The sequence below is a fragment of the Mastomys coucha genome, unplaced genomic scaffold (assembly GCF_008632895.1).
Source record: "Mastomys coucha isolate ucsf_1 unplaced genomic scaffold, UCSF_Mcou_1 pScaffold3, whole genome shotgun sequence".
NCBI lineage: Eukaryota > Metazoa > Chordata > Mammalia > Rodentia > Muridae > Mastomys > Mastomys coucha.
This window is the reverse complement of record NW_022196909.1, coordinates 71786285-71808420: the sequence shown is the minus strand read 5'-3', so window position 1 is coordinate 71808420 and position 22136 is coordinate 71786285. Positions and strand designations below refer to the sequence as shown.

At 55.4% G+C, this 22136-nt stretch overlaps 2 protein-coding genes across 6 annotated transcripts; one reads left to right on the top strand and one right to left on the bottom strand.

Annotated features, from left to right (window-relative positions):
• Positions 1-11: 11 nt before the first annotated feature.
• Positions 12-6752, bottom strand: Dus3l (dihydrouridine synthase 3 like). Of its 5 annotated transcripts, XM_031348068.1 has the most exons (15): positions 5941-6737; positions 5545-5640; positions 4477-4639; positions 3781-3878; positions 2540-3046; positions 2171-2212; positions 1909-2061; positions 1706-1822; positions 1442-1507; positions 1226-1336; positions 953-1049; positions 734-809; positions 412-600; positions 191-319; positions 12-117 (listed from the first exon to the last, which is right to left on the bottom strand). In XM_031348068.1, exons 1-15 carry the CDS (start codon positions 5995-5997, stop codon positions 45-47), a joined length of 1974 nt encoding a protein of 657 aa, XP_031203928.1. In that variant the 5' UTR covers positions 5998-6737; the 3' UTR covers positions 12-44. The 5 variants fall into 5 exon arrangements, 4 of the variants coding, with proteins under 4 accessions (XP_031203928.1, XP_031203929.1, XP_031203930.1 ...); XM_031348069.1 differs by lacking the exon at positions 5545-5640 and having other exon boundaries at positions 3611-3878; positions 5941-6717; XM_031348070.1 differs by lacking the exons at positions 5545-5640; positions 5941-6737 and having other exon boundaries at positions 3611-3878; positions 4477-4712.
• A 4947-nt stretch (positions 6753-11699) lies between these two features.
• Positions 11700-17687, top strand: Nrtn (neurturin). Its single transcript, XM_031347422.1, has 3 exons — positions 11700-12098; positions 16730-16911; positions 17208-17687. Exons 2-3 carry the CDS (start codon positions 16743-16745, stop codon positions 17624-17626), a joined length of 588 nt encoding a protein of 195 aa, XP_031203282.1. The 5' UTR covers positions 11700-12098; positions 16730-16742; the 3' UTR covers positions 17627-17687.
• Positions 17688-22136: the final 4449 nt, after the last annotated feature.

Below are 22136 nucleotides of genomic sequence, written 5' to 3'. Positions count from 1 at the left end.
AATAAAAGAAATTATAGAAGAATAAAATTTATTGTCTCTATTGGCTACTTGTAGGCATTGGCTTTGTGCTTAGGCAGGAAGACAAAGCCAGGAGGTACTGGTCCAAGCAGCATCTCACTGTGGGGACAAAAGTGACAGGTCAGGTCTGGGCCTCCGAGCAACAATTTACAGAGCCCTGGCCAGTGGGTACCTGATGCGAATCCAGTCTGCAGCCTGCTGGCTGGCCATGAGTGTCTCCAGGTAGTCACGGCCTAAGTAATAAGGTGGCCTCTCATTGATCCTCTGTGGAAGTCGCTCGAGCAGGCCCACAGGCACATACCTGTGGGCCAGGAGGGCAGAGGTGGTGATAAGGCCAAGTGAGGCCTGAGGCTCCAATCTCTTACCCCAGCTGCTTGCCTGTTCAATGCCCACCTGCAAAGGAAGGAGAGCCACTCGAGAAGGAAGCGACGGGTCCGCTCCACACCCTGTGTGTCAGAGCCCCAGTGCTCTAGGCCGTAGTGTGTGAAGTCCCTCAGGATGTCCAGGCGCTCAGAGGACGAGATGTCCCAGTGCCTCTGTTCTTTGATCTCCGTGAACAGCCAGGGCTTGAGCAAGGCACCACTACAAAGGGAGATGCTCAGTGAGGACCTGGTGCCTCCTAGCTCCAGGCACCTCAACAGCCGGGCCTCGCCCTCACAGGAGCCCCAAGTGCAGAAAGTTCTAGTGTTGCTGTCCCAGCCCAGCTACTGCTCACCGGGCAACCATGATCCCCGCAACACCTGTCTGCATGGCACAGTTGGCATCCTCAAATGAAAGGATGTCCCCATTTCCTGAGGAGACACAGTGAGGTCTTGACAGTGGCAAGCCCCATAGACATGGGGACATTATCAATCAGTCTGGAGATTTCCAAGGACCAGCATCCTCCCAGTCTTCCCAGTTGAAAGACGTGACCCCAGTGGTTCTGGGTACCTACCAAACAGGGGCATGGGGCTGGCCACCTTGGCACACTGTTCTATGTAGAGCCAATCGGCCAGTCTGGTGTAGCGCTGTTCCCGGGAGCGGCCATGGAGCTGGGGATGGGAGAGCAGTAATGAGGGTCGAAGGTGGCTGGGAACAGGCCGAGGGGTTCAAGAGGTGAAGAAGGGGCAAGAGGGGGCATAGACAGCAAGAAACCAGAAAGAGAGAATGAGGGACCGGGAGAGCCACAGTAACCCCAAGATGTGACCTTACTGCCCCTGACACCCACCGTGACCAGTGCGACACCCCAATCCCTCAGTTCAGGCAGCAGTCGGTGTGCCAGGCTCACACGCTCCTGGACACCTGTGCGCATCTTCACGGTCAATGGCACGTCCAACACCTTCGAGGACAAGGGCAGAGGGAGAGCAAACAGTGAGACTGGAGACTACATGGCAGAATCATGTGGGGATGGAGGACAGACATAGGGCTGCAGAGCCCAGGTTACCTCATTAACGCCCCGCACGATCTGCTGGAACTTGGCGGAGCGATTCATAAGTGCACAGCCACCACCCTGTAGGACACAGAGACCCTGGTGACCTCCCAAGAAACACAGAAACTCCCTACAGGCACCCACATATAGCTGAATTGCCTGCCACCCAACACAGTGTGCTTCATGTCCAGATGGGGAAACTGAGGCACAAGGCCAGCAGGGCAGGGTCCCGGGCATGGCCCACACCCACCCTAGGCTCCAGGGCAGAGCAGCCATTACCTTCTTATAAACAAGGTCGATGGGGCAGCCCACATTGATGTCCACGAAGTCCACGTCAATCGTGCGGTTGAGGAGCTCAGCACATTTGGTCATGGTGTCGGGGAACGCGCCCTCCAGCTGCAGCAGGCAGACTCTGCTCAGGGACTGGCTGTCCTACAGCACTGTTCCCCAACATGGCAACCACCTTCAGAGCAAACACTGACCTGCACCCCAAAGATGTCCTCACAGGGGTGACGCTTGAGCAAAGCCCACTCAGACATCTGTCCCTGGAGCAGGTTCGTGCACATGGCCATCTCACCACAGGTCACATCTGCACCAAAGCGCTTGCAAATGCGGCGAAAGGGTAGGTTTCCACACTGGCTGGGACATGGACATGGTCAGGCCTCAGAGGTCCGTAAAGCAGAGACACTGGACCAGCAATGCCCCAGGGAAGCACTGAGCCACCCACCCCCAGCCACCTCCTACCGTGGTTAAAGGAGCCAGGTACAGCTTTCCACTGATGTCTAGCTGGAGGGGAAATGAACTCGTCAGGCCTCCTTCCACTGTCAACACAAGTTCTCCCTCCCCGCCCCACACCCCAGTGGCTTCCTTCTGCTGCTGGCCGCTGTACGCACCAAGTTCATTTGTCTTAGGAGAAGAGCTCATCTACGACTGGTCTGTCTGGAGGGCTTCTACTTAAGCTTTAAAACCCTAGTCTCAATGTCTTCCCCTTCAAGAGCCTTCCATGGTACCCCTTCCTCCCTTAGCCCTGGTCCTCTGGGGCTGTTCAGGCTCTTTCTGCTGAGACAGGACTGTGGACCACACAGGAGCCTGGCTGCCAAGCTTGCACCTTACCCGCTTCTTCTCACAGGGCCGCAGTCGGATTACGTCCTCATCTGTCAAGGGGCCACAGGTGGGCACAGGGTTGCCTTGTGGGGTGCCGACTCCTCCTACAGTATCTAGCTGGGTGTGGCAGCTATTCTGCTTTGGGGTCAACATGGCCACAGTGGTCTCAGGGACAATAGTGGGCATAGGGCCCTGGGTGAGGTGGCACAGGGCCTGCTCAGCTCGCTCAAAGCATACTTGGCGCTTCCGCAGCTGCTGCTGCAGGGCCCTGTCTAGGCCATTTCGCACAGAAGGGAGTTGTGCACAGCGGGCCACCAACTCCTCGTGCACCAGGTTCTGACCCTCAGGACCCAGGTGTGCTCCAGCAAAGCGACAGGTCATGCTGAAAGGGCACCGGCCGAAGGTGTCGAAGAGCACACAGCGGGGGCCCAGGTCTGCTGGTTTGGTCTCCAGGTAGCGCTGCACATCATGCAGGAAGCGGCAACGGTCTCCAAATGTACATGGAGTGGCCGACTCCTGTGAGGGACATGAAAGGACCAGGAGAGGACTGAGTGGCCAGGGTGAGCAAAGCAACGATTCTCCCATCTATGTGTCCTCGGTGAGTGTCAGCAACCCCAGCATGCCTGTTTTACCAGCTCTAACGCTGGACTGCCAGGTCAAGAACACCAGCTGCTCCTGCACATGATTTGGGTTTGATTCCCAGTAACCAAGTGGCAGCTCAAAACCATCTGTAACTCTAGTTCCAGGACATACAACACCCTCTTTAAAAAAGTAAACTAAAATAGCTGAGCACACCTTTAATCCCAGAACTTGGGAGTGCTTTCTGAGTTCAGGACCAGCCTGGTTTACAGAGTGAGTTCTAGGAGAGACAGGGTTACAAAGAGAAACTCTATCTCAAAAAAACAAAATAAATAAGTGCAAGTGTGATGTGTAGATAGGCTGAGGGTCAGTAACTCTGGAGGTAGGGCCATGGACCAAGGCACTGCTAGGTCGAGGCCCTGTAGGCCAAGGGTCACGCATATATGCGTCACAACACAGCATCTGCAGACTTTGAGCCAAGCCTGTAGAGCAACCCCTCACCTGGAGGAGGGACGGGCAGAGCCTGTCCTTGTCATACTGTGCTGGCTTCATGTGGGGCCGGCTTTTGTTTTGGCCACGGGCCCTCTTGGGCACCTGCCTTTCATGGGACTCAATTGCCATCTCTGTCTTCCCATTCTCCTGCGCATCTTCCAGGCGAATTCTTTTGGCACCTGGCTCAGCTGGGTCTCCTGTGGGCATTTCCCGGCATGCACTCTCCTGCTTGTCTCCATCCAGGTATTCGTGGAACTGTTCTTTGGTGGTGCGGTACCTGCCAGAGCGGGAGAGGCTCAGTGTGCACAGGGAAAGGGGCTTGGGGGCTAATGCCAAGCTCACACGCTTCCGCTTGCAGGAGGCTTTCCCTACTTAGAACCAGCCAGTTTTCACTTGGGGGCACCCTAGTGCCACGGAGACACCTATTTTACACTAGAAGGACCCATTTGTGTCCCTGCTCAGAGAACTGCATTGCCTTAAGGGTTACGACACACAAATACCAACATTCTTGGTAGAATACGAAGAGATTACAAATCAAGCTACCACACTTCCCAGGAGGTCTTTCGACGCGAGCCGGGGTTTGCTTTTTTTTTCTCTCTCTCTCTCTCTCTCTCTCTCGTAGAGACTACAAGCCCCAGCATGCACCTCGGGCCCTGCTTCTTGTTTCCCAAAGCTGCATGTGCGCACAGCCGGCCTAATTGCTTGTAACCAACACATATTACACTCGAGCGTAAGCAGAAGGTAGGTAAAGACTTTGGCGCCTCCGGGATGCCCCTCTCCTGACGCCGCCACACCTCCCAGCATGCACCACTCGCACCGCGACACGAACGCCGGGAAGGCCACATCAGCTTCGCTGACGGGCGCCAGCGACTCACTGAGCTTTAATGGGCGCCACCCCGCGTTCGCACGTGCCAACCCCGGAGTCACCGCCACCACCGCTCTCGGCTGCCGCCTCCGCAGCCTCCGCCATCGACGCCCCTCACACCGGCTTTGGAATGTGGCAGGAAAGTCTTCCGGGTCGCTCGTGTCCTCTGAAGCCTACAGAAAGAAATGCGCACGCTCAGACTACACCAAGAATACTAAGGCGCGCGTGCGCACGACCGCGGGGCGGGGAGGGGCGGGGCGGGGGGTGGGGCAAGGCCGCAGGAACCGGAAGTGCTCAAGGGCCCCGGCGGGGTTCTAGGCGGTCACTGTGGGTCACTGTTAGTTTCGTGGAAGTGAGTCTGTGTGGGGCGAAGGGGCTGCAGCTCACACTGACCGACTTGGCTTTTTTTTCCTTTTAAAAACGTGTCTATTATTTTATAATAACCGCAGCCTGAGCGGTGTTTAATCCCAGCACTGGGGAGGTCGAGCCAGGTGAGTCACTGAGTTCAAGGCCAGCCTGATCTATAGAGTGAGGTCCAGAACAGCCTGAGCTCCACAGAGAAACCCTGTCTCAGAAAACAAAAAAAAAATTGCAACAGCTTTGAAGGATCAAATGACTTCACGGGGACACGCTCTCTTTTGACAGCGCCCTTCGTGAGCCACTGTGGCCCATAAACGCGTGGCAATTTGTATTACTTTTATTGTGCTGCCTTTTTTTTTTTTTTTTTGAGACAGTGCCTCACTATGTAGCCCAGGCAGGCCTCGAATTCACAAAGATCCTCCTGCCTCTGCCTCCCGAGTGCTGAGATTAAAGGTGTGTGCCAGCATTACTTTGAAAGTGACATTTACGCCAGGCAGTGGTGTCGCACGCCTTTAATCCCAGCACTTGGGAGGTAGAGACAGGTGGATTTCTGAGTTCAAGGCCAGCCTGGTCTACAGAGTGAGTTCCAGGACAGCCAGGGCTACACAGAGAAACCCTGTCTCGAAACACCTCCCTCCCACCCACCCCCCAAAAAAGAAAGAAAGTGACATTTACTCATCTATTATGTGTGTGTGTATCTCCTGTGTGTCACACTTACGTGGAGGCCATATGACAATTTCGGAGGTTCCCATGTCGGTCCCGGGATTGAACTCGGCCCCTTGAGCTTGGTATCAAGCGCTTCTGTATACCGATCCTGCAATTACTACTTTAATAAAAATTTGCTTAGGGGCTGGAGAGATGGCTTAGCGGGTAAGAGCACTGACTGCTCTTCCAAAGGTCCTGAGTTCAAATCCCAGCAACCACATGGTGGCTCACAACTATCCATAGTAAGATCTGATGCCCTCTTCTGCAGTGTCTGAAGACAACTATAGTGTACTCACATAAAATAAATAAATAAATCTTTTTTAAAATTTGCTTAAACATTTAAGAACGGCACTTGGGAGGATTGGGAGGTAGTGTCTCATTTATTTAATTCATGGAGAAGGGGGCTTACCTTGTAGTTCAGGCTGTCCCGCAATGCACGAACTAGACTCTCCTGGTTGTGTAACATAAGGGGAAACCGAGGCCCAGAGAGGGAAAGTGATTAATTAGCCTTAGACCTCAATAGCGCCCTGTGTGCTCCCTTGCTCTCTACCGCCTCCACTGGGTAAGACGGGAATAACTGCATTTAAGGCTGGGGCTCCTTTGTAGCGGCTGCAAAGGGCAATGACAGGAACAAGATCCCTTCCTCAAAGCGACTTCGTCCTCTTCTGTGCAAAGCAACCCGGGCTGGCTTCCCACAGGAGGCGTGACAGCCTGGCCGTAGATAACTGAAACAGTGCAGCATTCATGGTGATGTCACAATGGTGCTGACCCCTCACCAGGAGCTCAGCGGCAAGTGAGAGTTTACTGTCTGCCAGGCCCTGTTCCAGTCCCAAGCACAGATTCCATCCGGGCCTCCTGTCTCTCCTCCTACCCGACCCCAGTCCTTCCGCGTCCAAGGATGGACCCACTCCATTCACACCATTCCACCCAGCACAGAAAGTACACCGACCCCTTTCTCCTCTAGCAGTTTCCACACCCAAGTCACCTGGCAAAGTGCCTTTGGGCGAGTCTGTGGCTCCCTCAACTGAGGGATCCAGGTAATCCCCTGGAGCTACAGCAATTCAGCCTGATTTGAGCTGACACCAGGAAGTGAGGGAGGCAGGTGGCTGTGGCCCTGCTTGCACTTAAGGAGACGTGGGCACCAAGCAGGGGCAGGGAAGACCAAAGGAACCCACTGCTGCCTCCTCCCATCTTCCTCTGTGTGTCTCTTCTATTCTTCCTATTTATTACCCTCAACGATTTTATCTTTTTTTTTTTTTTAAGATAAAGTCTCAGGTAGCATAGGCTAGTCTCCAACTCACTGTGGCCAGAAATGACCTTGAATTCCTGATATTCCTACCTCCACCTCTCAAGTGTGTCTGCCACCATGCTTGGCCAAATCTCATTTTTGTCCTTTTGTGATAAAGACTCGCTTTCCATTCCAAGGCAACCCCAAACTCACGGCTGTGCCCCTGCCTCATCTTCCCGAATGGCCTAGCTTTACAGGCTGGGCTCCCTCCTTTTCTGTCTCCAGTTCTGTGTCCAACGGGGTACCCCCACCCCCACCTCTGGGCCGCCCCTCCCCCCCTTGGGTCTAGCAGGTGCAGTCCTGGGCTGGATGCCCACGGCTGGCCTCCCGGATTTGTGTTGCAGATTCCTTTATCTACGCCTGCAGCTGGGTCCTTATCTCGGGGCTGCAGGTCGGGAGCAGGGGGATTAGAGCAGCCAGGGCCAAGCGGGTTGCGGAGAGCTCAGCATTACAGCTTCTGGCGGCGCCTGCAAGTGCGCGCGCGCGCAACACAGCCTGCGAGACAGCCCGTCCCAACCCCGCCCACTGAGCTAGGTCCCGCCCACCCCGGCCCCCAGCCCCTTCCGCAGGAGCCGCTGCCCAGGTGGCCCGCTTGATGCGTTTCCCACCTTCCTGACCTCGGAGGCGGCAGGGACCTGGCCTCCACCTCTGACCCCATGCTGTCGATGGCTCTCAGGAGAACATCTCCGGTCCTGTTTTTACCATCCCAGCCTAGATCGGCAGCTTCGCTCCTTCCTGCTGCCCACGGGCTGCTAGGGTCCCTTCTTGGCCTCAGTTTGCCCTTGACACCCCCACCCCCACCAAGTGATGCAAGAGGCCCCTCTGCGTCTCCCAAGCTAAGCGTGACAGTCACCCCAAAGTCCCAGAACCCAATATTGGAAACCCTGGAGGCAGGAGCGTGGGGATTTCCAGGCCAGCCTAGGCAAGGCCTTGTCCACCCAGTGCTGCTCTCAGAGGGTGGAGCCCTCGCTGGAACCACTGAAGCCCTGGTTCCATCCCTAGCACCACAGAACTAGCACAGGGAACATGCCCAGAGAATCAGGAGTTCAAGGTCATCCTTGACTACATAGCAAGTAGTCAAAGCCCCAAACCAAACCCATGCTAGAAGGGAGCCCCGAGGATAACCCTGTCCTATAGAGGGTACCCAAGGCTGGGCCCGGAACACACCTAGGAGCTATTTCACAGATGGCTAAACTGAGGCTAGGCAATCTCTTTCATCTCAATACACACTGCTGCATGGTGCATGGGAAGTTAATAGTCATATAAGGTGGTCCAGGGGGACAGAGGACACACTGAGTTCCCAGCCACCTCCAACCCCTCTGGGCTGGCCCCTGGGAGCTCCCTTTGGGAGGTGGGGTGTCCATCCTTCAAACTGCTGAACCTGTGCCAATTCCTAAAACTAAGATGGAAACTTCCTAACCAGCCAAGTTCATGTTTTGGCCAGAGGCCGCCAGCCTCCCAGAACCTTGGCCTGGGTCTCCACCCAAGAACAGAGTGCTTCCCCTTGGGAATGATGGCCTCCAGGAAAGGTCAGGCCGGCTCTGGAGGGGGTGGTGGGGATGGACAGGACCCAGACATTCAGTAAAGTCCCCAATGTTGTGATCATAAAAAGATAAAGAAATATAAGGAGACATGTTCTATGGGGATGTGGTGAGGTGTGGGGCAAGGGGTTCCTCAGCGGACCCATGCCAAGGCATCCCTTCCCCTGAGAGACCAACCACATGATGGTATAGTTAGATTAGAGTTTATTCAGGGCATGGGGAGGGGGTAGTTAAGACAGTAGCAGAGACAGAGAGAAGGAGAGGGTAGAGAAGTAGAGGCCGGCCATGACTGTGTGGAGAAACTGGGAAGGGGATGTGGAGAGGGGGCAGGAGCAAGAGGAAGAGACGAGAGAGTAAGAGAGGGAGAGGGGCCAAGCAGCCCCTTTTATGGTGGGCCAGGCCTACCTGGCTCTTGCCAGGTAATTGTGGGGGTGGAGTCCAGACAGAATACCAACACCCAAGACTCAGACTCTTGCTGTGAGACTTGGAGCCTGCTGCATGACTTCTCTGAACCTCAGGTTTCACAACCACCTGTCGATTACCAAACAGGCTGTTGGCAGAGCAGGCTGTGGCTGCTGTTGCTTGGAGATGCAGGAACAGATAGATGCAGAAGGAAAATGAATTCCAGCACAAGGTGGGTGGGGGCTCTGAACTCAGGCTGCCATCATCTCTACCAGGGCCCCACATCCTGGTTGAAATGGATCAAAGAAAGGGACTGTATGTGTCTGTGTATCTTTGAGCCTCCGTTTCCCCATATCTAGGCTCTGGTAGGACACCAGATGCTACCCCACATTTGTCCCCATGCTGTGAGAGGTTCAAATGTTGTTGAAACTGGTCCCTAGTCCTACATAGCCTGCATCTGGGACAAGAGTCTAAACATAAAATACTGTAAACACTGAAGCCCAGCAACCCTGAGGTCCGTTGCCTAGACGGCTGTGACCCTTCTCCAAGGGGGTGACATCAACCGGCTGGTCTCCCTGGAGCATGTCCCTCACCCAACAAGATCCCAGTGGGGGATCAACCTCATCTTAGCTGGCGTAAGAATAAAGAATTCTGGGAGAATTCTGACAGTGTGTGTGTGTGTGTGTGTGTGTGTGTGTGTGTGTATCCATTCCAGCTGAGGTATGACTCACAGAGCATGACAGGGTGTCTGTCAGTTGCTGTCTGTATAAAGGGGTGGCAGAATGTGTGGGTGATCTGGAAGACTATTGGAATAGATGACACTTGTATTTCTGGTGTGACCACGTCCAGCCCTGAGCACTTTGGGTATCTGAGGCTGGTGAGATTCCCTGTAAGTATTTGTAACAAACCATATGCCCAGAAATGGGGTCATAGGTGGGTAAACCTTTTGCTCCTGACTCACCTGGTGGTGTCAGCTCTACTCTCGCACCCCTATCCCAGAGGAAGAGCCCAGTCTTTCAACTTGCTGTTGCCAGGACAACCATTTTATGAGCGTCCACATGGTGGGCACATGTGTGTGTCCTGCTCCCCACATGTCTGTCTGCCCCACCCCCAGTCACAGCTGGGCTGGGTGAACAGAGGTGGACACAGGACGCCTGGTGACAGCTTCATGGGGGCTGGCCCAGTAGGGGTGGGCTCTGGCTAGCTCTGTATGCAGGGAGGCCCTGGCCTCTCACCCCAGCCCCCCACGTGTGTCATGTGTGTGCCCACAGGAGCTGTTGTATGCTATATGTATCCGTGTGGGTCTTTGACCAGTGACAGGTGTGACAGAGGAGACAGGGAGCAGCTGTATTTATTGTATTGCCTGGTGTGGGTCTGTGTGTGTCACCCAGCACCAGCTGGAGCAGATCTGAGTGTGTGTGCAGGAGCCTCAGTGGTGTGAATCTGTGTGTTTCTGGTATGTACAGAGCCTACAGTTAAGTGTCCTACTGTCAAAGCTCTGTGTGTGCTAGCATGTGCTCACCAAGTGACAACAGGGATGGGAAAGATGTACCTTTGCATAAAGCACAGGTTGGAAGGACCCACCCTGATGTCCCATCTCCCCATGCCAGGCCCTCACCCCATCACTCTTGTGTATGCCAAGCCCTTGCCCCATCTCTCTTGTGGCACACCCTCATCCCATCTCTCTTGTGCCAGGCCCTCACCCATCTCCTCCATGCCAGACTCTTACCTATCTCCCCCAGGTCCCCAGCCGACCCCACCTTTGTCCTATCTCCCCCACCCACATCCTTGCCCCATCTCCCTGTCCCATCCCCACCATGCACACCCTGACCCTATCCTCCACCTCAGCCCTGCCATGCCCTGGGCCCTGAGAAGCCCCAGGCACAGGAAGGAATCAGCTGCCTCAGGTCTCTGAACACACAGGTGACTTTCAGAGTCTGCTGTTCTGACCCACGGAGTCAAATAAACCCTCATTACCAATTGCACCCGACATGCACATGAGCACAAACTCCACGGGCGTGGGGGTTCCCCAGCGTAGGCCCTTGGGGCTGTTTGGGAGGTTGGTCCTGAAAAGGCTTCTGGGATAAGTTGTCCTTAAATCAGCAGCAGGTGGCAGCCAAGGGAGCTGGGGAGGAGCTGGCAAGGGATGTCAAAGAGGGCGGAGACTCAACCCTGGTTTCTCAGCAACTAGGTGTGACAAGGGCGTGGCCAAAGCCAGTCTCGCCCCACCCACCCCGTCTCTGAGTGACCGAGCTCCGCTAGGGGGCGCTTGCGGATCGCAGAAAGAGTAGGGTGTGGTGGGTTTGAGTGATCAAGTCCCAGACAGGGTGCTTTTGGGAGGGAAGTCATTTGTGAGAAAGGCCCCTTCCCATGGTGCTCTGCAGGATGGTGGGAAGCACTGATGGGCTTAGTTCACTGCGAACAACAGGATCTTCAATCCTACATAATCTAGGGTGTCTGAGAAGAGATCGAACTCAGTTTCCCTGAGAGGGTTTTCTTGGAGAGGATTGAGGGTGGGCTTAGGAGTGGGAAGGACTTGTGAGGAGACCATGGCGGGCTGCAGAGTGGCCTTTGGTTGGGAGGGAGGGTTTCGGGTGTCTTGGGACTCTTAGATGGCTTCAGAGCGCCGGGAACAGCAATTTGGGCCGAGGGCGATGCTGTAGAGATTCTCCCTCGTTAGTACCTCGTTAGTGGAGCTAGGTAGGGAGTTGGGGACCTGGGGCAGGAATGTGCAAAATTAGTGAGGACTAGATTCGGCGCTCAAAGTCTCGGGTAAAGGAGAGTCCCCGGAGGAGTGGATCGACCGACTGATCCATGGAGCAGTGTGGCTGTTTAGGGCCTCCCACCTTCCTGCCACCTGCTCTCCCAGAGCACCCCTACAGCTGTGGGCAGGACGAGGGAGGCTCCCGAGCCCGGGAAACCCTACGCCACGCCCACGTCCACGCCTCCGGGAAGGCCACGCCCCCTCGAGCCCAGCCGGTCTGAGGTGCGCGGTGGGAGCGGAGGGAGAGCGCGCGGTGGCTTCGTCCGTGTGCCCCGCGCCCGGCGCTCCTCGGGTGGCCCCGCGTCTTGAGCGCGCTCCAGCCTCCCACGCGCGCCGCCCCGGGGTTCACTGAGCCCGGCGAGCCCTGGGAAGACAGAGAAAGAGAGGCCAGGGGGGAAACCCCATGGCCCGGCCCGTGTCCCGCACCCTGTGCGGTGGCCTCCTCCGGCACGAGGTCCCCGGGTCGCCTCCGGTCCCCGCGATCCGGATGGCGCACGCAGTGGCTGGGGCCGGGCCGGGCTCGGGTAGTCGGAGGAGTCACCACTGACCGGGTCATCTGGAGCCCGTGGCAGGTAAGCGGAGTCCCGGGGTGCAGTGCGGGGGGGTCCCCAAGTTCCCCCTCCCAGGTCACTGCCGGGCTCCGTACACGACGGGGTGCGCTCTGGGCTCCCACGACCCCCCTGGTGACTGAGGAAGGCTGCTGGACCTGCGGGCCCCCGTGGGCGCCCCGTCGGTCGGGGAGAATGGAGTAGGGGGACTTCTTGGTCACAAGAAACCCTGGGAGGGGGCCCAGGCGGGCAGCCCTGCGGCGCACAGAAGTAAACAGTCAGGGGCGCATTCCCTGCGTTCCCGGGGACACCGTGTCCTCCCCGGTAAGGGCCGGGTCACTGGGCTCCTGAATCGCTCTTCAGCCACAAGAGGGCGTGGGGCTCTTTGGTGGAGGGGGGGTCCCTTAAGGGCAAAGCTCAGATTAGAAACGGGGGTATGTTCCCCACTTTCCGAGTTCTTGTTCCAGATTATTTCCCAAATAACTCGGTTTATGGGTGAGAAGTCACCAGACCCACCCAAGGTTGCTGCAGAGAGTGGGCAGACTTCAGATGGGACCGGAGGCAGAAATCCTGAAGCCCAGGGTAGATGCTGAGATGCGCACGCGTGCATGTGTTTGTGTGTGTGTGTGTGTGTGTGTATTGGTGTGTGTGGAGGTTGCCACCTGCCTGCCTCACTGGGTCTGGCTGGGGAACTTCGAAGGGGAGTGCTGGGAACTGGACCTCTGGGTTTCTGTCCCACCACCTTCGCCGGGCTTCACATCCCTGATGTTCTGGGGCACCCTTTGTGTGTCACTGCCCTGAGCTGAGGAAGCCCCATGGGGTGTGACTGGCAGCATGTCAGTAGCGGGTAGATTCCAGCCTGACCAGCTCGTCCCACCCCAGCCCCTTGCCCCAGCCAGGGCCCCGACAATCCCTCCTGCTCTTACATCTGCTTTTTCATCGGGGACCTGGGTCCTGAGCCCGCTGCAAACCCCTATGCAACCACAAAGGGCTGGCTGTACCAGGTAATAAGAAATGTCCCCCTTAGCTGGGTTACACCCCATCATCACCCAGGCACCCTCCTCAGCTGGGTACTCCACCCCAGCCGGGCATCCTTTCCCGAAATGCTACCATCCTGTTCTCAGAATTAAATAAAAAACAATCACACAACTTGGAGCCAAGCACCCAAAGAAAACCAAAAACAAAACAAAAAAAAAAAAAAAAAAAAAAAAAAAAAAAAGAAAGAAAGAAAGAAAGAAAAGAAAACCCAACAAACACAAAACCAGAGATGTTTTCGACAAATGTTTGCCTGTGGGCAGTGTCTTAGAGGCAGACACACTGGCATCCACAGAGGACGTGGGAACTCGTGTGACTAGGTGATGAGCGGAGACTCTGGAGGAGCAGGAGACTTAGGGAAGACTTCCTGGAGGAGGGGCATTACAACTGGGGCTGAGCAGGATGAGTAGGAGTCTTGTAAGTGGGGAAGAAAGAGACAGTGCTTGACTTGTTTAGGGACAGTCAGGGTAATCCAGTGGTAGTGGTGTGGAGAATGTTCTGGAAGGTTGACTGAGGAAGAATGGGGAATAGATGTGGTGCCTCCAGCCTGTTGTCACACTACTCAGGATCCGGAGGCAGGAGCATCAGGAGTTCAAGGTCAGCCTTGGCTACATAGGGTCCAACCTGGGTTACACTGACTCAAAAGAGAGATGAGAGCAGTTACAAATAAGTCAATGAACTTGAGAGGCAGAGGCAGGCAGATTTCTGAGTTCGAGGCCAGCCTGGTCTACAGAGTGAGTTCCAGGACAGCCAGAGATATACAGAGAAACCCTGTCTCAAAAAATCAAAAATAAACAAACAAACAAAAACATGAGACCTGAGGTCTTGTGATGACCACACAGCCTGTGACACCAGCTCCAGGGTCGACGCCTCTGCATTTGCCTCGCACTCACACCTATATTTAAAATAATGAAAATAATTCTTTTAAAAAGTCAATAAATAAACAGAATAAAAGGAAAAAGAAAGTCCCGGGCCACCTAGACTCCCAGCTCCCGGCTGGGGAAACTGAGGCTTGGAGAACAGACACCTTTATCTAGGACCTGAGACCAAACTTTGAATTTGGGAAGGAAGGAGAGGGCAGGCAAGTCCCCTCCCTCCCCACCCTGTTACTGCCGCATCCCGGGCCTGCCTCAGTTTCCCTTCCAAGCCAGATGGTCAGGACTCTAGCGGATGACTCCTCTCAGCCACCCTCAGGGCCCCGCGCCAGCGGCTCAGCCCGCATTAGCCTGATCCGGTTATGCGCGGGGCCTCCTGCTCACAATCAGCCCCAGGGCTGGCAAGCACAGCTGTGCTGTGTGTCCTGCCGCGGAAAGTTCACCTTTCTGGTCCTGCTTGGTGTGCGCTGGAGAGGGGGTGAAGGGAACAGGGAGTAACGGGGTGGGAAGGAAAAGGACTTCCCAGCGGAGGCTGCAGAGTCGCGGAGACTCTACCCCCTTCCCCATTTTAAATCTAACTGCTGAGCGACGTTGAGCCACCACTGTCCTATGTTTAAGAATGTATGGAGACAGGGTGGCTAAGCTGACAGTTGCCCCTCTGACTTCCGCACAGGCACGCTGCGGGGCGTGCTCCCGCAGACATACACATGGAAATAAGATGAAATCTCTTTAAGTGTAGGAGGGCATTGGAACTGGGGCTTTGAGATACGAGCAGGAGTTTGGTCAATGGGGCATTGCTTGGGCTCTAGAGGTGCAGCAGCCCTGGGGTTCTTGCCCCTTCTCTCGACTGGGAGGGAGCGACTGTGTTCCCCCCTCAACCCATCAAGCCCCAAATGCCTCCCCAGGCCACGGCCCCCACAGCTCATCAGAACCAGCTGTGCTCCGCAGATGTTGTTGCCTTGCCCTCAGATGTGCGTCCCGCCAGCGGGTGGGGCCCTCGGAAGGAGGTGAGGACCCAGGCTCCGGGAGGCCTCAGTTTCCCCATCTGGAACCACTAAGAACACATAGACTGTCTGGGAAAAACTGTTCGTGCTGATGGGAAAACTGAGGCTCAGACTCTGGAAAGTACAGGTCTGGGAGTCCCTCCTCCCCCGGTGACCCCCAAACCGAAAGCGGTAGCACACGTCACGCTGGCACTCAGGAGGAGGCAGGAGTGCAGCAAGCTACCAAGGGGTGAGCAGGCAGAGAAAGAAACAGGTTCAGAAAACTGAACTTCGGCCCTCCTCTCCCCGCACCTTTTGGCTTTGACTGAAGATGGGGAAACCAAGTCACAGCAGAACGGCAGCGGGGTTGGGGAAGTTGCCACGGAGACGGGGCAACCCTCCTGGTCCTAGTGGAGGAACCAAGACTTGAAGGATGAGTAGGAGTTTGAGGCTGGTGTGGTTAGGGCTACTAGCCACGGTGCCCAGGCATGCGCACACCTCCTCTGCATACACTAGTGGGTCTTCTGGACATAACTGCAGATGGGGAAACTGAGGCTGGGAGGAACGCTTGCCAGGATGTGGTGACCCTTGGCCCCCTTCCAGGAGCCTCTGCGCACCTACGTCACGCCCCCGAGGATACCCCCGCCCCTTCCGTGCCAGACACAAACCAGTCGGGTGACCCCAGACAGAGGGGCCATTGTTTATGGGTTCAGAGCTCGGCTGGGGGTGCGCGGTCCGAGACCACTGGGTGGGTGCAACCGGGCCACCCCCGGTACTGGCATTTCCGCTGTCACGATTCCTTATAGAGCCCAAAGAAGAAACTGAGGCACTGCCTCCAGAGGGATGGTAATAAGGCACGGGCCTTGGGCGTGAGGGCGGTCATGCCAGGACAACTAACTCCTGGCCGCAGACGCGGAGGACGTGTGGGCAGCGCTCAGGCCCTGTCATTCCGCCCCGGGGACCCCACGTCCACTCCTGGCCTCCATGGACAGCACATGTGATTTGGACTTGAGTTGAATTCAGAGTGGAGCTTAGGCAAACCATCGGTGCCCAATAAATGTCAGACGAGGACAAATGCACGCATGGTTTACTGGTACAATGGACAATGGAGGGTCTTGAAGCCTCAGTATATAGTTGGTGCTCAATAACCAAGCGGGCCGGGGCTGCAGACTGAACCTCGGGTCCAAGCAGGGGAGGAGGATCAGAGCGCAGGGCCAGCCTGGGGTAAATCTCAAAAGGAAAAACAAAACAAAAAATAGCCAAACCATGCTGACCATGGCGAGCCTCTACCTGCTCTGTGCCTCAGTTTCCCCAAATGTCTCCTGTGTACTCAGCATCAGGCCTGGTACACGGTTGGCACCTGTGTTGGGGCCATGCAAATTGAATGCAAACATCTTCCGGGCCACAGCACACTGGGTAAGACAGGAGGTGGCCTAGCCTCAGGGAACTTGGGCACTGGTTTCGAGGGTGCGGGTGTTTAGACACAGACTGTGTGCAGTGAACAGGAGTACTAATACCTTGATGGAAGGGGTGCAGCCTGGTAGGGGAAGCTGAGGCACACGGTAGATTATGAGGGCTAGAGCCCACCTCCTGCTGCCACTCTCTCCCTACTTGGGTCCCCTATCTATTGCTAGGACACGCCAGGCCCCCTCAGCAAAGGTCAAGGCCTTTGCACCCACCATTGCCCCAAATGAGATACCACTGGGCTCCCACCGCATCCTGCCACTCGCACACTCACCCCCACTCCATCGTCTCCCCGCAGGCCGAGGCCCAGGATGAGGCGCTGGAAGGCGGCGGCCCTGGTGTCGCTCATCTGCAGCTCCCTGCTATCTGTCTGGATGTGCCAGGAGGGTCTGCTCTTGGGCCACCGCCTGGGACCCGCGCTCGCCCCGCTACGACGCCCTCCACGCACCCTGGACGCCCGCATCGCCCGCCTGGCCCAGTGTAAGTCCCACCCCCGAAGGAAGGGGGGCTTCGTGAAAAAGGTGCCTGGTGGGTCCACCCTCCAGTGGGGGAAACCAAGGCTCAGGGGGTCAGAGGCGGTCATGGAGCAGTCAACCAGCACTGACTAGAGAGGGCGTGGCCGGCTGCACGCGCAACACCACGGAGCCCCTTAGAGATGCTGGAGCCACTGGGATGCTGGAGCCAGGGTCCAAGCCCCCGCCACTTAGGACTGCGCACGCGCAGCGCGGGCCAGAGCCCTCGCGACCCAATCCCTTGTCTCCTTCTTCCCGCCACAGATCGCGCTCTGCTACAGGGCGCCCCCGACGCGGTGGAGCTTCGGGAACTTTCTCCCTGGGCTGCCCGCATCCCGGGGCCGCGCCGTCGAGCGGGTCCCCGGCGGCGGCGTGCGCGGCCTGGCGCGCGGCCCTGCGGCCTGCGGGAGCTCGAGGTGCGCGTGAGCGAGCTGGGCCTGGGCTACACGTCGGACGAGACCGTGCTGTTCCGCTACTGCGCAGGCGCGTGCGAGGCGGCCATCCGTATCTACGACCTGGGCCTGCGGCGCCTGCGCCAGCGGAGGCGCGTGCGCAAAGAGCGGGCGCGGGCGCACCCGTGCTGCCGCCCGACGGCCTACGAGGACGAGGTGTCCTTCTTGGACGTGCACAGCCGCTACCACACGCTGCAAGAGCTGTCGGCGCGGGAATGTGCGTGCGTGTGACCTGCGAAAGGGCCCCGCCGACCCTCGCGAGAACTGAATTAGCATAAAGTGTGGGAACTCGTGTGCCTCTGTTCATTCACGCTCTGCGGGGGCCGGGGTGTGGATGGGGGTAGCCCGTCCTGACGGCCTGGGAGAAAACAAAGAGAAGGCAGTCGTGGGAAATGGCCTTGCTGGATGAGCCCACAGAAAATGATGCTTGTGGCCACATGGGCCTGTAACCAAGGCCCTGGACAGTTATATAGGAGAGGCCCAGGGTAGAGTTCAGAGTTCACCATCTCTCTTGAGATTTCTATTGCTGTGTGGAAACACCATGACCAAAAACCAAGTTGGGGAGGAAAGTGTTTATTCGGCTTATTCTTCCATATCACTGTGACACACCAAAGGAAGTCAGGACAGGAACTCAAGCGGGGCAGGAACCTGGAGGCAGGAGCACAGGCCTGAAGGGTACTGCTTATTGGCTTGCTCAGCCTGCTTTCTTACAGAATCCAGGGCCACCGGCCCAGGGATGGCACCACCCACAGTGGGCTGGGCCCTCCCCCATCAATCACTAATTAAGAAAATGCCTCACAGCTGGATCTCATGGAAGCATTTCTTCAAGTGAGGCTCCTTTCTGGGATGATGCTACATTGTGTCAAGTTGACACACAGATCACAGCAGGACACCCTCTGAGACCACCCACCATTGTTATACCCTACTGAAAGTCAGGTGGGGGCTGGCGAGGCTGCTTGGAAGTTAGACAACCAGCTGCTCTTGCAGAATACCTGGATTCGAATCTCAGCACCCGCATGGCAACTCACAGCCAGCGACTCAGCTCCAGAGTGACAGCCCCTTCTGTCCTTGGGTACCACGTGCCTATGGTACAGACAAAACATACATAGTATGTCCATCTTCTTTTTACGAGAGAGTAAATACAGAGTAAGGAAGGAGAGAGTAGGAAGAAGGTGATACCCAGTGTGGCTGGCCAAGTTTGTCTTTCCAACCCTGGGTCACAACTTTTAGACTAGCCTGGGCTACACAGTAACTAGCTTCCCTGAGGGCCTGTCATCTCTGGAGAACTAGAGCTATATCTCCTTCTCTAGCTAGAAATACCCATTTCTCACTACCCACCTCATGCGGACAGGTCTGGAGTGGGTGCCAGCCCCAAGCTGACACTTGCCAGGCATGGCTGGGTCCCCAAGGATGTAGGTCCTGCATCTCTAAAACCTTAGCTGGGCATGGAAAGATGGGCTATACCATAGGCTGGGGCACAGATGCCTTGGCCTTGGTGTCACTTTGATGCCTGGCTGGCTTCCAGGGTGTCAGGTAGTGTTGGGCTCCCAGAGATTGGGATGGGAGGTCTGGGGTCCCACAGTGGAAAACGGGTGAGGAAGGGTGCCGTGTGACAAGACTTTTCCTGGGGAGGTGCAACACAGAGAGCAGACAGACAGCTTTTATTATTGATCACTGTGGCAGGGAGGGGTTTAGTGAAGCTGGTCGGTTTCAGGGACTTCCTGAAGCTGTTTTAACTCCCTGTTTCAGGAGCTTTCTGCAGATGGAATATTTCAATTTGGGAGGAAAGTGATATTGATGGCAGTTTGACAGGCACATCATATCCACCTAATAAAACCATAGATATTTCTTCCCTGTCAGGGCCTAGGACCTCCGCAACCACAGGCTTGATCCTGTCAGTACTAAATGTAAATTTGTTCTGTGGAGCATCTCTTAAGTCGGTTCTGAAGGTTGTTGGTGTCAATCACAACAGCCAAGTCACTATTGTACATAGGCATGTGGTGTCTCAGCACGTGGGGTCCTTGGTTGAGCAGCAGTGTTGGGGTCAGTTCTCTACCAGCAGCCTGTGTGACCTCCCCCACTCCAGCTCTGAAAGCCAGGCCACAGGGCAAGAGTTTCCAGGTCAGTCTCAGCTTCATTTCTCTGTGTCCTGAAGTCACAATGTGCGCATGCGGTGCCTTCAGCAGTGAGGTCTACTCCTGTATGAGAATCAACAGCAGCAGCCACAGCCTTTATGTTCATGGGTACTAAGGGCACTCCCTGGCCAACAGCTCATGGGGGTAGCCCACCTAGCACTGGAGTCTCCATTCAATAACCCTATGGCTTTGCAGAATGTAGGGTTTGTTCTGGATTTAAATGTTTTTCTTAAAAAAAAAAAAAAGATTTATTTGTTTAATGTATATGAGTACACTGTAGCTGCCTTCATACACACCAGAAGAGGGCATCAGATCCCATTACAGATGGTCGTGAGCCAATATGTGGTTGCTGGGATTTGAACTCAAGACCTCTGGAAGAGCAGTCAGTTCTCTTAACAGCTGAGCCATCTCTCTAGCCCTTGGATTTAAATCTTTTAGTTATTTTCTTGAACCATTTTTCCTTCCAGTTAACCCAGCCCTGGCAGGGTTGTGAGGCAGATGGAAGTCTCATCTGCAGGACACAAGGGTTGGTGTTACATCATCTACACAACATTGTCCAGAGGATGGGCAGGACACAGCAACATCCCATAACAAATGGTGGGGTCACAAAGATAACAGCAATGGATCCTATTGAAGTCCATTGTCCTCGTTACTCAGTGATGGGAGTGACCCCAGAAGTTCACAACTAAGATACACAGGTGTACAGAAGCACAGGAATTGTCCATCCATTTGTATCAATCATTTCCCACACAGATCATGGCTGGAGGCAAAGCACGGTCAGGAGTTGCTACTTAGCTCCCTGCTGCCCTCTGAGCCATTGATTTGAGTGTCCTGGAGCTCTTTCTGAGTCTCCCTACATTTCGTCATGTCTGATGAAATCAGGGCGCCTGACTGAATCCACTCAAACCTGCTCAGGGCCAAAGGGCACGAAACCCTGCTGTCCTCCCAGGGACTGATGGCCCTCTGGGTCACAGTAGCCCAGGTTGGCACAGTGGAAATAGTTGGTCACCTGTGTTCTCTCATGCTCCCAGCATGCAGTGGGGGGGTTCTATCAGTTCCTCCTTAGGAACTCCACCAGACACAGGTCCTGCCACATCTCTCTGAGGAATGCAGACAGACTTCCTCATCAGCATTGCTGATCTTTCATTTTGTTCTCTCTCAATATTCAGCTGTTCTTTTCATGCCAGTCTAAGTCACTGAGATCTGCCAAAGCCTTTCCTACTTCATAAAGCTATTGTCCTCCCCACAACCCCCAATAAGCTCTGTGAAGCCACTAAAGCTGCAGACCTGCTCTGAGGTCCCCACTGGGTCAGCCTTTTCTTTAATCTGTGAACACAGTTCTATCTGGCCCAATGAGCTGGGGTTCGTACACAGCTCCTCTTCTCCCTGGTTCCCTGCCCCTCCTCCATGGTCCTCCAGACCCTATATGTGGGACCTTAGATGAAGATAACCAAGTGCCCCTAATGGCATTGATAAGCCAGTCCCTCGGAGACTGATTCACCGTCTCAGGTTTGCAGCCTGTGCTAAAGGTGGAATGGGAAGTCACATGGCTCAGCTTCCCTGTCTCCACAGCCCCCAGACTGCTGCCATTCACTCCCATGAGCATGGCCTCAAGCTTTCCTCAGTTCCATCAGAGCAGATGTTGAGCATGCCAAGGTCACCATGCCTTCTTGTGTTGGGCATGCTTAATGCCCCATCTGAAGGCTGGATCACAGATATTCCCTCTTTTCTATTAAAGGTCAGAACAGACCTGCAGACATCTTCTGTTGCTTTTGCCATGTTCCCCTCCTCTTCACTCTGCTCCTTCCCATGGTTCCTAGTTTTCTTGGTTCCTAAGAAGGGCTTTCAGCACTGATGTAACTAACATTTGCTTGCTTTTCCTCCTGAACCCTCACCCTCAAGACACACACACACACACACACACATCCATTCTCACCAGGTAGGGAGCCTATGACAGTTCCTAATATGGACACCACCAAAGTCCAGCATGGTGCCATGAGTTTTATTGGGGTCACTGACAGGTGTATGTGTTAGGGGTCACGTACTGGAGCAGAAATGACTCAGAGACAGCTGCATCACCAAGGCATGAGTGACAGCTCAGAAAGCTGGGAAGCTGATGCTCGCCGCACAGCCTGCAGGCAGGGCATCAGGATGCAGACTGTCCTTTCCAGTGCCTCAGTTGGTCTGTGCATCTTCCAGGCAGATTGGCTTCCTGAGCTCAGCTTTTATTGCTCACTCCGGCAGGGAGGGGCTTAGTGAGGCTGGTCGGTTTCAGGGACTTCCTGAAGCTGTTTTGTGTAACTTTCTGCTTTAGGAGCTTCCTGCAGGGTGGAATATTTTGTCTAGAAGGAAATTGCACCCAGCAAAGGGGAAGACTATTTTGATCTCAACTTGCCCTGGCACCTGCAAACACTTGGGATGGGGTCTTCAGGGGTGCCTGTCCCTGTCCAGCTTTCCAAAGATCTGTGGGCTGAGGAAGGATATGCACCCCATCACCAGAGTAAACACTTTCAAGACCATCCCTTTTCCACTCAGATGAGCTCAGCAAGGCTTCCCAGGTGCCCTGCAGGATGCATGTGCTAGCCCCAGCCCATGGGTGCACTCTG

Excerpts from the sequence above, each read along its gene's own strand:
- Nrtn (XM_031347422.1), top strand. The coding sequence starts at position 16,743 with ATGAGGCGCTGGAAGGCGGCGGCCCTGGTGTCGCTCATCTGCAGCTCC. Across the intron at positions 16,912-17,207 it reads CATCGCCCGCCTGGCCCAGT|ATCGCGCTCTGCTACAGGGC; the intron begins GTAAGTCCCACC and ends TTCCCGCCACAG.
- Dus3l (XM_031348068.1), bottom strand. The coding sequence starts at position 5,997 with ATGTTACACAACCAGGAGAGTCTAGTTCGTGCATTGCGGGACAGCCTG. Across the intron at positions 5,641-5,940 it reads GGGACAGCCTGAACTACAAG|GATCGGTATACAGAAGCGCT; the intron begins GTAAGCCCCCTT and ends TAGTAATTGCAG. Across the intron at positions 601-733 it reads GCGGGGATCATGGTTGCCCG|TGGTGCCTTGCTCAAGCCCT; the intron begins GTGAGCAGTAGC and ends CTCCCTTTGTAG.